Source organism: Vigna unguiculata, chromosome 11, assembly GCF_037176805.1.
Source record: "Vigna unguiculata cultivar grain cowpea cultivar isolate G323 ecotype 2 chromosome 11, ASM3717680v1, whole genome shotgun sequence".
Lineage (NCBI taxonomy): Eukaryota > Viridiplantae > Streptophyta > Magnoliopsida > Fabales > Fabaceae > Vigna > Vigna unguiculata.
In genome coordinates, this window is record NC_140802.1 from 2,552,080 (window position 1) to 2,566,085 (window position 14,006).

A 14,006-nucleotide genomic window follows, 5' to 3' on the forward strand; every position below is an offset into this window, starting at 1 on the left:
AAAAAATATTTTGATAGAAGAAACTCTAGATTTATGTGAAGTGGTGGTTGGTAAGAGAAGAGTGAAATGAGTAACAGACAGAAGAGGAAGAGAGAGTGTGGTTTTGTTTCTAATGGACTTTCTTCTCATTCACCTGTTTCTCTTTGTTCCACTCCTTTTCTTCTTCACTTTTCTGTCTCTCCCTTTTCCATTCCCAACCTGTAACTCACTATCTCTCCTTGCTACTGATTTTCTCTTCTTTCTCACACACAACACAACTATGAGACAACCTCGTAGACACCTTCCACACTTGGAATTCTCATTCAGTTTTGGCACCTTATTTTCCTTCTTTTTGTATCAATATAGATAGGATTGTTGCAATAATTATTATGCAGACCAAACAACTATTGATGTCGATTTTTAATACTTATGTTAATTTGTCTTTTGTTGGTTTGTATGCAGGATATCACATAGTTTGAAAAATCAGTATTTTAGTGTTAACCAGTTACAATTTGTAATGTATGGTGAAAGTTATAATTACAATGATTTCTTATTAATTGATAGTGCAAAGATTTTTGTAAACATTGCATTAGAAATTGAACCTTTTTATTATTGTATTGTTGGTGTTGCTGCTGTGTAGAGCTACATGGTTTTCTGAACGAAGTACATACATGACATTTTTGTTATAGTTTCTTTTACTTTTTCAGATTTTTGGGCTTGGAAGTCACAGTTGTCTCACCCAGTGGCTGATTTGGTTTTGAGGAATGGGGTGATATATACTAGTGATGATTCTCTCCCATTTGCAGAGTCCATGGCAGTGGCGAATGGGAGAGTTCTTCGTGTTGGAAACCATTCATTTGTCAAGGTTATAATATTCTTGATGCTAAACTCAGTTCTCCGTTTACTTAAAAAAAGGCAGAGCAATTTCATTGTAGTTTAACTTTCAGGCATGCAGGGTAAAATTTGTTATATTTAAAGTGGCTTTTTAAATAATTGTTACAGAAGTCAACAAATCTACAGTATATGACAATATGGATTTGGAAGACACTCTATAACAATTTTTAAAGTGTTAATGCATTCCAATTTAATTCATTCTATTCAATTCAACCCTGTTGTTGTTGCTGCTACTCATGTATTGTGGCGTTCAATTGCAAACTGGGTCTGACCCAGATGTGCTTTTCAACATTTATGTAGGAGTTGGAGGGATATGGAACTCAAGTTTTGGATCTTGGTGGGAAGGTTGTGGTTCCTGGGTTCATTGATTCTCATGTGCATTTCATTGCTGGTGGATTGCAGGTTAAGTCGATGTCCCAGTTTTCTGAATGTTTCTTTTACCTCTATTATGTGCTTCAGTCTGGGTTTGCTAACCTAGTTTTTTCTGAAATGATCATCTGTTACCGGCTAGACAATAAGAAGATTCTTGTAATCTCTAACGTTTGATTCTTGAATACTTATGAAAAAACTACTATTCTATCAATCAATTGCAGTTCAGAAGTGTGCTCATCAGAAAGTCAAATTGTTAAGGATGGATTCTGGTTGTCTATAATAGGAGGCTTGAATCATTTGCATGTCACCTAATTTTTATTTTTCTATCTGAGAAGTCCTTTATGTTTATAAACCTACAATATGTTCCCTGTCTTAAAACTCCACCTGTAGTAACAGATGATGCAGGTGGAGCTGAGAGGTGTTAACAAAAAGGAAGAATTTGTTAGAAGGGTCAAAGATGCAGCACAAAGTAAGCCTTGAGTTTTTGCATTCTTTTTCATAGTTATGAGGGAGGATAGTTTAACACCTATCTAGTAGTTTCCTTGATGATCATCATATTTGTCAAACTGTTAATTCATATTTGTTTAAGTGCTGGCTCAAATGCGAGCTGTATGTATTCCACTTTTCAAACTTGATTGAGGTTCCATAATTAAAATTATCTTCTAAATATTGTATTGATGCAACTAAAACAAAGTTGAGCATAATTATGGTTGTGTTTCTATATTTCATAAATCAATCATTTGATTCCATTAATTCTTAGTCTGAATCCATCAGATATATTTGTCTCATTTTTCCTTTTATTAGTAGATTCATTGGAGTTTATTAGTTTTACCTGTTCACCACCTAATGAACTATTAGATAAGATTGACATTCTTTCTGAGTAAGCATACTCTGGAATAGAAGGATTAAAGGCTGGTGGTTAAATCCGCACCACTATGTTCATCAAATGGGAAATATCACGTTGAACAATTTTCAAACTGGATGCCTCTGAGTCCTGAATTATGTTAGTTATGATGTTTACACATTTTGTACACTTTTGGATTTAGGCTCAAAACAAGGTTTCTGGATTTTGGGTGGTGGATGGAACAATGATCTATGGGAAGGAGATCTGCCTGCTGCCTCTTGGATTGATGATATTACTCCTAATAATCCTGTGGGCCCTTTACATATGTTCTTTCCTTTATGGAAATCTCCATTCACAGCAAAACTAATCTTATTTGAAGTTTATGAGCAGGTTTGGCTTTCAAGAGTAGATGGCCACATGGGCTTGGCTAATTCAGTGGCACTAAAGTTGGCTGGGATTACAAATTTAACAGATGATCCAATGGGGGGAATTATAGTGAGGGCTGCAAATGGAGGTAATATTATCAGGTTTCATGTTAATTAAGGAAATATAGCGTCTATTGTTTATTAGGAAAAAATAGACATTGTTTGATATTGGTAAATATTGTTGATATTGTTTATAACAATATCTTCTATTTACCATATTTATGTTTGGTTGCCATATATATTGTGTATCACTCTTAATTATAAATACATTCACTCTATGTATATTTTAGACATAAGGGAAATTAACCCTATATAGTTTTTCTCATTTAACAAGGTGAATAAGCATTGTTAGATATAAAGCCATTTATCAGTCTCCATCCAATCCAACTGCTTAAGCTTTTATAATAGTTTCCCTTTGACATGGTAGCAAAGCCTTTATGACTAAAAGTCAAGCATTTAATTCTTACCATCTCCATAATTTACACCTAGTTGAATTTCAACTATAGGTTAAATGGTCTTGTACAATGTTCATTCTTTTAGCTCATAGGTTCTTGCATGATGGAGCATTTTGAGAGAGTGACGGTCTCTGCAGTATGAATTGTATACTTGAAGAAGAAAATACTATTACATCTTTTTATTCCATAAATCAATATAGTGTAATACAGTATCAAATATATATGATATGATATGCTCTGAAACAGAAAATAGGGAACTTGTGATAAAAGTGATTAAAGATGTTCAGCAATATTCAACAAAATAAAACCATTCATGAGCCTCTACCTTATAACCTGAGCTTTTACATAAGTCCTTAAAAAGCATATTGACGTGTCTTATTGTCATTCCATGTTCAACCTTTATTGCAATTTCCAGTGGCATTTTGCTGTCACTATCATGTTATACTATTCACATGTTTGGTGGTCTGCTTCATGTGTTTTCTAAAGCAGATTACATGTTATAGTCTCTTTATTGAATCTATTTTAATGAAATTTGTTAGACTTATTGTGTTTCTCTCTATCGGGTCACCCATATATATTTAGTCTTACACTCAAAATGTTCCATTCTTGATATGAGGGGAAGGAGCTTTTGAGATCTTACATCAACTACAAATATAAACAAATTATAATGAATGCAAATTTCTACTTACAAGTTGATTTTGTAAAATTGAGTTAGACTTAAAGTACGATCAATAAATGAATTTATTCCAATATAATACTGCTAATTTCATTTCAAGATTCTTTTTTGTTCTAGGAGTAATTGATAAGCTATCTGCAACTTTGTAGCGCTCGGCTTTCCATTTTATGTTTTCCTTCCCTCTTCTCTCTGCTGTATATATAACCTCCTTTTGTAATCTTCGCACATCAATGATATCAATAATAATTTTCTTTTCCCTAAGCCTTTACTTCTCTTTTCCTAATTCTCTTCCTGTTTCTCTTCTGTTCCTTCTCTGTCCTGGGGAGCTTCTTTGTGTTCTTTAATGGTAAAATGCAGAAAGTCTAATAGTAATTGTTGTTATTATGCAGAACCTACTGGAGTACTAATTGATTCTGCTGTGACACTTATGACCTCCCTGATTCCGGAGGATTCAGTAGATGATAGGAGGGAAGCGTTGCTTAGAGCAAGCAGTCTTGCCCTAACAAGAGGGGTGACCACGGTTGTTGATATGGGAAGATATTATCCTGGGTTTTCACCTGAACTTTCTTGGGATGATTTTTCAGGTTTTATCTAAAAGTACAAATTGATTTATATTTAAGTTTTTTTTTCTTCATTTTCTAATTGTGGTTTCTTTGTCATTTTGTTTCCTTTTATTTTGAATATTACCATAATGCCAATGTAGTCACAAGGCAAAGATTTATAGCAAGCAGTTCCTGCTGTTCTAAATATTGAACTATACATAAAGAAAACCACTTGATCCATTCAAATGCAATATAAAGTAATGGATTTATTAACAATGAGGCCATAGAATACTTACCCAGTTGCTGTATTCAATTGCATAACTTCATCTGTGTGATAGTTTGAGTGATCTAGATTATATTTTTAATATTTGAATAAATTAAGAAAAAAGGAGTAGGAAAGCATAGATGATGTAATCCTAAAGCCAAGTTTCAAGGATAATGCCTTTTTGTAATTTGAAATAGAATTACTTTTCCTCTTTTTTTATGTGATATGTAAAAAGCCTTGTTGAGCCTAGTTGACTATTCATTTTATTGTTATTTTGAATTGCGCAGATGTTTATCAATGGGCTAATTCAATGTCAAAAATGAAAATTAGAGTATGTTTATTTTTTTCAATGGAGACACGGTCACGTTTGGTGGTATGATTCCTTTCTAACTTAAGATTTATTGAAAGTTTAGTGTATTCTTCACTCTGCCTTTTCTAGAGCATACTTCTATGTTCCTTCTTTTCTATCTTTCTGCTTTTGAAAGTTAACTATTCACTTATCAAGGAAATTTTTGAAGAGGAAAGTATCTAGTTTAGATAAATTAAAAGCATTATAATATTCAAATCACAAGCATATTTTCTTGCCTTTCTTAATGTCTTGGAAGTTGTCCACTGGATTTTTTCTTCATGTGAGAACGCTTTGTTGTGCCCCTCACAATTAAGATAACTTCTGTTGGAGCTTGATACAATGGAAGGGAAAATTAGCCACAGGCAATTACAGTAGTTAATTAGTCAGTTATAGGAATCAACTTGATATAAATAGGGGGAAATAAGAGGAAATGATCCACTTTATCTTTTTATCATTTGAGAATTGATTTTTTCTCTTCCCTATTTTCTACTTTACTGAATGTTGAACTATGCATGAAGAAAACCTATTAATCCGTTCAAATGAAACATAAAGTAATGGATTTACAGCAATATGTTGGAGGAGTTATCTCCCCTACTTTATGTTCTTTCTTTTTCTCTAATTTGGGTTCTAACAACTTCCTCCCCACTAATTAGCTTACAAGTTCTTCCCAAGGAACGCTTACGATTTAGTCTAGTGAATGCTTGCCCAATTTGCTACATTTGGAGCATTTGGATTGAGAGGAACTCTTGAATTATAGTAATCAAAACACCAATATTGCTTTATCATTGAACAAGTTGTACATGTTTGGTTTTTGAGGAATCCTAACATTCATTGAGAAGATCAGGAAGGGTCACTAAAATAACTTCCTTGGTAATCTGCTAATAATATGAGGAATGCTAACAACACTTCTTCTAACACTCTTTCAAAAACTCTTCATTAATGGTTGAAATTGATTGAAAAACACCAAATTTTATGGTTCTCACTTACCATTTAATGATTCTCTCTCCTTATTTTACCAATGTAAGAACTTCCAGACATATCTTTTATTCCAGAAAAATGATAGCTAAAATGTCTTAACTTGTAGTATTATATGTAATAGGTAAACTCTTCTTTTGTCTTTTTTAATCAGTTTAGCTTTTATTGCTTGAGTTAATTCAAAATTCAACTAGTGTTCTTATTAGAATTGAGAACAAATTAGACCTAACTAAGCCGCAAAAGCTAAATAGGATCTTAACACATCTATTCACCCAAACTGGACATTTGAACTATAGTTTGTAGTACTGTATATTTGTGGATGTCTCAACACCAAGTTTGGGATGGCTTTGATAATTGATACCATATTCAAATTGAGATTGGTCTAGCCTAAATTAACTTAGAAAGCTAGTTCTAAGGGAGGAGGGTTTCACCATATGCCAAGATCTTAATAAGTGTTTGATTTCTCTGTGTATTTGGTATTACACTAATAAATGTTGTAAACTATATTTTTATTTTTCATGTCGATTTTAACATTTGTCTCCTAAAGTTACATTTTTTTTCTCCTTAGGATTTGATTAACAAAGTTGGCCATACCTTGAGCGAATGGATTTATATTGGTGGTGTTAAAGCTTTTGCTGATGGGTCTTTGGGTTCCAATAGTGCATTGCTTTATGAGGTGAGGCCAGATATTCACTTTTTCAGTATAAATTATCTGTCGATAATTTTTTGAAAAAATCCATTTATTTATCTGTTTTCTGCCACTTTTTTGTTTTTTTAATGGATATGGGTGGGGAATGACAAGGAGCACCTTAGTTTATAGACTTAAATTTAGCATATATCCTAGGTTAACTATGCACATTCAAATTTTGTAGCCGTATGTTGATGAGCCAGACAACTATGGTTTACAACTAACTGAACCTGAAGCACTTCTCAACATGACCTTGGAGTCTGATTTATATGGTCTACAGGTGATTGTTCTTTTGTTCTTAGTTGCCAAATTCGTGTGTGTATATGAGATTTCAGTTACCAAATTGTTGATTCATTACAGGTTGCTATTCATGCTATAGGAGACAAAACAAATGACCTTATCTTGGACCTATATAGTTCAGTAGCTTCTGCAAATGGTATGAGAGATCGAAGATTCAGGGTAATATTTTTGCTTAAACATAGCAAGCTTTAATAATTTTCTATTGATAGTGGGGAGATTTTGCTTGAGAAATGTTTGTTCTAACATAATCATTGTGAGCCAAGTTAGTAATGAACATAAACACTACTTTCAGATTGAGCATGCCCAGCAGTTGGCAGCCGGAACCCCTGGCCGATTTGGTAAACAGAGGGTTATTGCTTCCATGCAGGTTTTTCTTTTTTATTATCATTATCTTGTGTTTTTTCATTACTATTAATATTATGTATATGCCAGAGACATATATGGAAAAAGACATGAATTTGTTAGGACAGACTTTATTTTAGTTGTATCTTTAGTCGATGTGCACATCTCTAATCTCCAATACCTTCCTTGTTATATATGTTTTGACAATGTAAACAATGTCTCTTAAAAGATCTGTAGTATTTTCTAACTACCAATATTTAACAGCCAGATCAATTGTTGGATGATGCTGACTATACTAGCAAAAAGCTTGGCAAGGATAGGGCAGACACAGAATCATATTTGTTCCGGTCACTCTTAAATAACAATGCATTAGTGGCATTTGGTTCTGACTGGCCGGTAAGTATGTTGTATTTATCACTACTCGTCACCTTGCACAGTTTCATATTCCTTAACACTAGTTTAGAAGTACTTTTCACAACATCATGTCTCTCTTTGACAGGTGGTAGACATCAATCCCTTAAGTGGCATTAAGACAGCAATGAAGAGGACACCTCCCACTTGGGAAAGTGCATGGATTCCATCCGAATGCATTTCACTAGATGATGCAATAAAGGCGTAAGATCATGTTATTCTGATGTTATGTGACTTGTTGATTTCTTGTCTGTTTGTGATGTTATTGGGAGCCACTTTATGTGGACTGGCACTGAGTGGAAAATTTTTACATATTGTTGGTTTGTCAACTCAAGAAATTAGTCAAAATATTATATAACATTAGTATCATGATTTAGTACTGATGGCCTGATCTATATTTTCATCTGTACACATGTACAACAGAAAAAATGGAATTGAGAGAGACATGAGCAAAAGTTTTCCAGGAATATAACAATAACATATGTTAGAATTTTGGATTTGTTAAAGTATAATTCAACCTCACAAAACCGGTTTATAAGGTTATAATTGTCTCCTACTAATGTATTTCAATTTAATCCCACCATTGATCAATATAAAATCTCTGACATTCTCTTTACAAGTAGAATTAGACATCTGAAATTTGAAGTTTGCAAGATTGGACATTATGGATAGTTCGATAACCGTCTAATAACTAGTGGTGTGAAAGACTCAACAACAATTACTGGAAAAGCTCTGGTATTATCTTAAGATTTAGGTTAGAATCTAATTCAATACTATAAAATGGTTTGTAAAGTAAGAGTTGTTTCTCCATTATATATTTTTGTTTGATCATATTCATAGTTGTTAATTAGTGGACTTTAAGTCTAACTCAACCTTACAAAACCGACTTGTAAGATGAGGTTTATACACTTATTTATATACTATAAACTTGTCTTATTTCTGGTCATTGTGGGATCTCCAATAATAATCAATTTATGGTTTCCAACAGGATCTAATAGATATGGTTTGTGGGATTACCTATTAACTCTATAATCATTTGCATCTCAGAGGACAAGTTCCTTAGCCCTCATGCCTATCTGAATTTGGTATGCAAAACAATCATAGTGTGTGTGGCTTTTAAATAGTGGAGAGACCACTTCTTCAGTGCTTGGTACTTTACAGAAATTTTCACCACAATGCTGTGTAGTTCTTTTTGTTTTTTTCTTCTGATAGTGGTTACAAGGTACATTCCCCACTTCTTCATAGGACATTTTTAGGAAGTGTATTGTTTCATTTCATGTAAATCTAGATCTGCTTGAGTGGTGCACTAGTGCTCTTTCCTTATATGATCATATTTCAACTTCAAGTTCATCATATACATGATTTTCTTTTGCTATTCTTGCATGATACTAAAACTCTCTGGCCTTCACAGTTACACCATTTCTGCTGCTCGTGCAAGCTTCCTTGACAAAGATCTTGGATCCTTATCTCCGGGGAAACTGGCAGATTTTGTCATATTGTCCACCGATTCATGGCAAGACTTTGCTGAAGATGCAGATGCATCTATTGAGCAAACATATGTTTCTGGTGTGAGAGCATATCCTTGAAGCCCTTTCATTCAGTTAGATGATAAATTTTTGGTTAAATTAGAAAAAAATCACTGTTTTCATTTCAGTCCTATATGAAAAAACTCTACATTTTAGTTGATATAGTAAAAAATGCATAAGAACTGGTTTGTGAACATTACAATGGTGTTTGATCTGTTTCTTGATCTTACTCTTGATAACATTTGGTTAGTTCCTTCATGAAAAAAACTACACTACATGGCAAAATCTCTACATTTTTTGTCTCAAAAATCTCAACAATGGTAAAATTTGGATAAATTGTAGAGACTGATTTAGAGACAGTTTGTATTAGTTGGGGATAAAATATATGGTTAATAACATACATAAAAAGAAAGTTACAGTGGCAATTTTAATTTACGAATGAACTCAATTGTTATTCTCTGATGCATATGATACAATGTAATGGGGTGACACTCAAGTGCAAAACATTTTGACATACTCAAGTTCATGTAATCAAAACACTTTCTTGCCTTTGGTTAAAAATGGAATAGTTTTCACTTTTCTTAGGAAAGTGGTGTAGTAACTCATTGTGGTATACTAAATATCTTTTCTTTTCTTTTCATCATTAGCATAAAACGAAGTCCTCCAATATATATATTATATATTAGTTTAGATAATATAAAATTTCTCATCATAACAATTAGGTTTATTTCATGATTCATCATAGTATATTTTTCTTTTGTACCTCACTGAAAAAAATTATTTTGCTTTTGAAGGAAGATACAATAGGAAAGAAAATAAAAGAAATGATGAAAAAAAAATGGAAGGGTTATTACCTTATATGGTATTATCCATTGAAAAAGACTTGAAGGGAAATTTTCATTCTTTAATTTTGCTTTATGAAAAGCAATAATAGTTCATTTTCATAGTATTGAGTGAGATGAAAATATGACCCATAATAGGTAAGAATCGATTCCTTTCTTCTCCCCATAATTAAAGAAAAAGAGAATTTGCATTGAAAATTAATTACTTTCATTTTTTAAATTTAGAATTAAACTATATCAAAATCTGAAATAGATATAAATTCTAATTTTTTAAAAACTAAAAATATATTTAACTTTTGAGAAAAATAGTTTAGAAACTTTGAATAGATGATTGATAAAATGCTTATGTTTCCTTTAAGCTTCGATTAAAAAAAATATAGTATTTTTGATAAATCTTTACATAAGAGATGATTAATAGATAAACTTTTGTTATTAAGTTTCGTAAGACATTATCATGCTATTACATTATTTGCAATTTTTTATAAAACATTTTTTTTTATGATTTATCTTGTATAACATTATATATTGATGAAGAAGAGATAATGAAATCCACAAATATTACCGTCTCTCTCTATCTCTTTCAAGAAAAAGAAAGTTCTTAACTTTAAATTTATCATGGGAAGGTAATCATAAATTATTTTCATTTTTTCCCTCTACATATTTCTTATTATTCAGGTAAATATTCACAAAATTTGATTCATTTAAAGACACAAAATTAGCCGTAACCTAATTTGATGTTGTAAAATATCTATTGATTTAATTTTAAATATAACTTCAATCTGAGTTAAATCCGATTTTTTTTTTCAACTTCTGCAATCCAGAAACTCGTTACATTATATTCAAAATTTATCAAATACAATTTAAAAATAATTTGTCAAATATATTAATGTAGTTGAAAATTTCATTAAAAGTACACCATATCTTCAACTAATCAACAATCCTACAGTATATCCTAAAATTGAGTTGAAAGTATAATAAACATTAAATATATGGATAATAGTAAAATCTTTTAGACAAAATAAAAAGTATCATTTGGGATAAGTTGAAAACTTAAACTATTACAATTTTTTTTCTTTTATTTTCAAATTTTTTTTTTAACATTTTTTTAATATTGCTTTTGTAAATTTCAATTTGTATTGTATCAATTTGAAACATTATGAGGAGAAAATGCCAAAGTTTGCTACATTGCAGGATCCTTGTAATTCAATTGATCTATAGTAGTCTATGCTATGCCCTAAACCTAACCCTACCTAAGGGCTAAGTTAGCCTAAACTTTTTAGTTTTTACCTACTTTTGTCAAGTACGTACCTAGACTAGGGCTAACTAAGGCACACCACTACCCTCTACTTTTCTTTCTTCTGAATAACCTAAAATTCTAAATTCTAATCTCATTAATATTTAACTATTTTTAAAATATATATTTCTATTATAGTAAAAATGTAGTAAAGTATCTAACTTGTTGTGAGATTGTTTACTTAATTAACCTTTAATTATACTTTTTAATGAAATTAGTCAATAATAAAGTGTTAAAGAGAAAAATGTCTTAGATTGTCCAACATATATGGCAAATCACTTAAAAATGATGGTGTTTCATATTTTTATCACTCAATTTATTATTATATGTTTTATTTGTTTTTATTATAATAATAATAAATAAAATAATTTAATTTTTACTTTTTTTTGTTGACTCATTTAACCAATTTCCAATTTTAATTTTTTATTTTATTTTTCATCTCTCAATATTAAAAGTATACAAATTGAAAAAAGCTTCAAAAGTTAATCTCTTGACATATTCGTAGGTATTATCTTTAATTTATTATATAATCTAACAAGTTGATATTAACTTTTATTTTATCCTTATTTTTCATGTTTTTTTAAATCACACAAAATTAATCATTTTTATTATTCTATAATTATTTATCATTTAATATCCTTATTATATATATATATATATAATTATATATAATTATATATATATAATTATAATTATAATTTTTTCTTTGATATTTTACACTTATAAAAAGAATTATATAATCTCGATATTTAATACTTAATAATATCATTTCTTCTCTCGTTTCGTTATGGGAATGAAAAAAAGAAAAAAATTCATATTGTTGAATATGGGAGATAGAGACAAAATAATTTTTTTTACTTTTGGAGATAGAATGGTTAAACTCACACTCATCTTCGTGTCTCATTTTCATATCTAATGAAGAGTTGTAAATTTAATTCTTGGGATTCATACATTTCTATTAAAAGTTTCGATAAAAGTTTTCTTTTTTTTTTTTGTTTATGTTTCAAATTAGTTTCTGCATTGAAGTTTCGATATCGACAAGAAAAAAAGTTTCGCTGAAAAATAGTTTGAAGTTTAAAATTATCATTTTAATTTAAATTACTTCTTAAAAAAGTTGACAGCTTCTCAAAATGTTAATCACACCAACCTGCCAAATAATCAAGAAAACGTGAATCCTTCTAATTTTATGATGAATCGCCAAAATTGTAATGGATGTTTGCAAAGATGATTTCTTAATTTGTAAGCACCTAAAAAGTATTAATATATATATATATATATATATATATATATATATATATATATATATAAAATTGACTTTATCACTAGTCAGTGTGAGATATTAACACATCATTCTCACATTGAGACATATACATCTCGAACATAAGATTAGACATTAATAGATAATTCGATAGAAGTTTGATAATGAATGAAATCATCAGTGACAAATCTTACAAGAAACCGAGGGAGGCCTTGGCCCCTCAAATTTTTTTAATATATATAATTTAAAATATTTTTTAACTTTAATATATTTTTCATATATTTGACACCCATAACAAATTTTATATATCTATATAAAGATTTTTGCACCATGAAAATATTTGTTGAAAATCCACCACTGGGAATAATAAGCCCAACAAATAACAAACTAGGACAAACTTTAACTCATGGATATCATATTAAGAAATAGATTTTAAATTTAACTCAACTTTACAAAACGTGATTATAAGAGGAGGTTTATATCCACTTATATATCATAAATTAGTCAACCACAAAATCGATATGAAACTTTCGAAAGTTGATAAAACAAGTCAACATAACACATAAGTTGGCTCACCAGGATTTGAATTGAAAAATAGTTAAAAATTTTATAATTAGATTCACCCATTACAAGTTGGTGGAGGTTAGCTGGGTTGACTTTATTAAATATAATTTATTTTATATATTACATGTGGATTCACTTAGTTATATTTTTTTCAATCCTACCAAACTCATATTCGTAATGAACCAAGTTAACTAAAGTTTAAATATTTTTTATATATAATCTTTATATGTTATTTAAAGTATTAAGTTATACCAACTACAATCATAATGATATCATATGACATAACATAAGGATGAATTCATCTTTGAAACATTCATAATTTAAATATATATATATATATATATATATATATATATATATATAATATAAAATAAAATTTCACATAAGAGAAAATTAACATTTACTCAAATATGTTGTGGTCACTTGAGTTACATAACTTCTTGCATAAACATGGAGTTGTACCATTAACATCCAATTTGTCTCATCTCACTTAAAAACGATTACATGTTGTTTAAGAAAAAAAATGAAAAAGATAAAATAACAAAAAACAAAATGCCATGATTGATTTATTTTTGTCTAATTGCTCTGAATTCCTTAATTATGTAATCTATTTATGAAAAAGATAAATAATCAATCATAAATCTTAATCATCACTCTTCGTATATATAACCTATTTGCGAAACGATAAAAAATATGTATCATAACTTAAAAAAAAAAAGTTAAAGTATTTAGAAGTTTAGAAGAAAAAAGTCTTTAAAATAAACAAGTAATAAATTATTTAAAATATACTCATAAGCTCTTTTTTTAATGTTTTTTCATTTTTTTTATTTAATTCTACGTTATATATTTCTTAATAAAAAAAAAAACTTGTGATAAAAAGCTTATTTGACCTTAGAATGAAGCTAAATTAGATAAGGTAAAAGTTGTTAAGAATTCAAGTGTGAGCCTAAATTTCATATTGGCTAGAAATAAGAAATTAGTGTACTATATAATATAAGAATAAAG

The 14,006-nt window shown here is 29.8% G+C and overlaps 1 protein-coding gene across 4 annotated transcripts; it reads left to right on the forward strand.

Annotated features, from left to right (window-relative positions):
• Positions 1-42: 42 nt before the first annotated feature.
• On the forward strand, positions 43-9,287 carry LAF3 (Amidohydrolase family). Of its 4 annotated transcripts, none has more exons than XM_028055377.2 (15): positions 43-200; positions 687-844; positions 1,174-1,275; positions 1,642-1,714; positions 2,292-2,398; positions 2,480-2,603; positions 4,035-4,229; positions 4,740-4,825; positions 6,345-6,452; positions 6,649-6,744; positions 6,825-6,923; positions 7,057-7,131; positions 7,371-7,502; positions 7,606-7,721; positions 8,929-9,287. In XM_028055377.2, the coding sequence occupies exons 1-15, from the start codon at positions 113-115 to the stop codon at positions 9,101-9,103; spliced, it is 1,734 nt and encodes a 577-aa protein (XP_027911178.2). In that variant the 5' UTR covers positions 43-112; the 3' UTR covers positions 9,104-9,287. The 4 variants fall into 4 exon arrangements, 3 of the variants coding, with proteins under 3 accessions (XP_027911178.2, XP_027911177.2, XP_085525287.1); XR_003601029.2 differs by having other exon boundaries at positions 53-200; positions 669-844; positions 7,375-7,502; positions 8,929-9,073; XM_028055376.2 differs by having other exon boundaries at positions 58-200; positions 669-844.
• Positions 9,288-14,006: the final 4,719 nt, after the last annotated feature.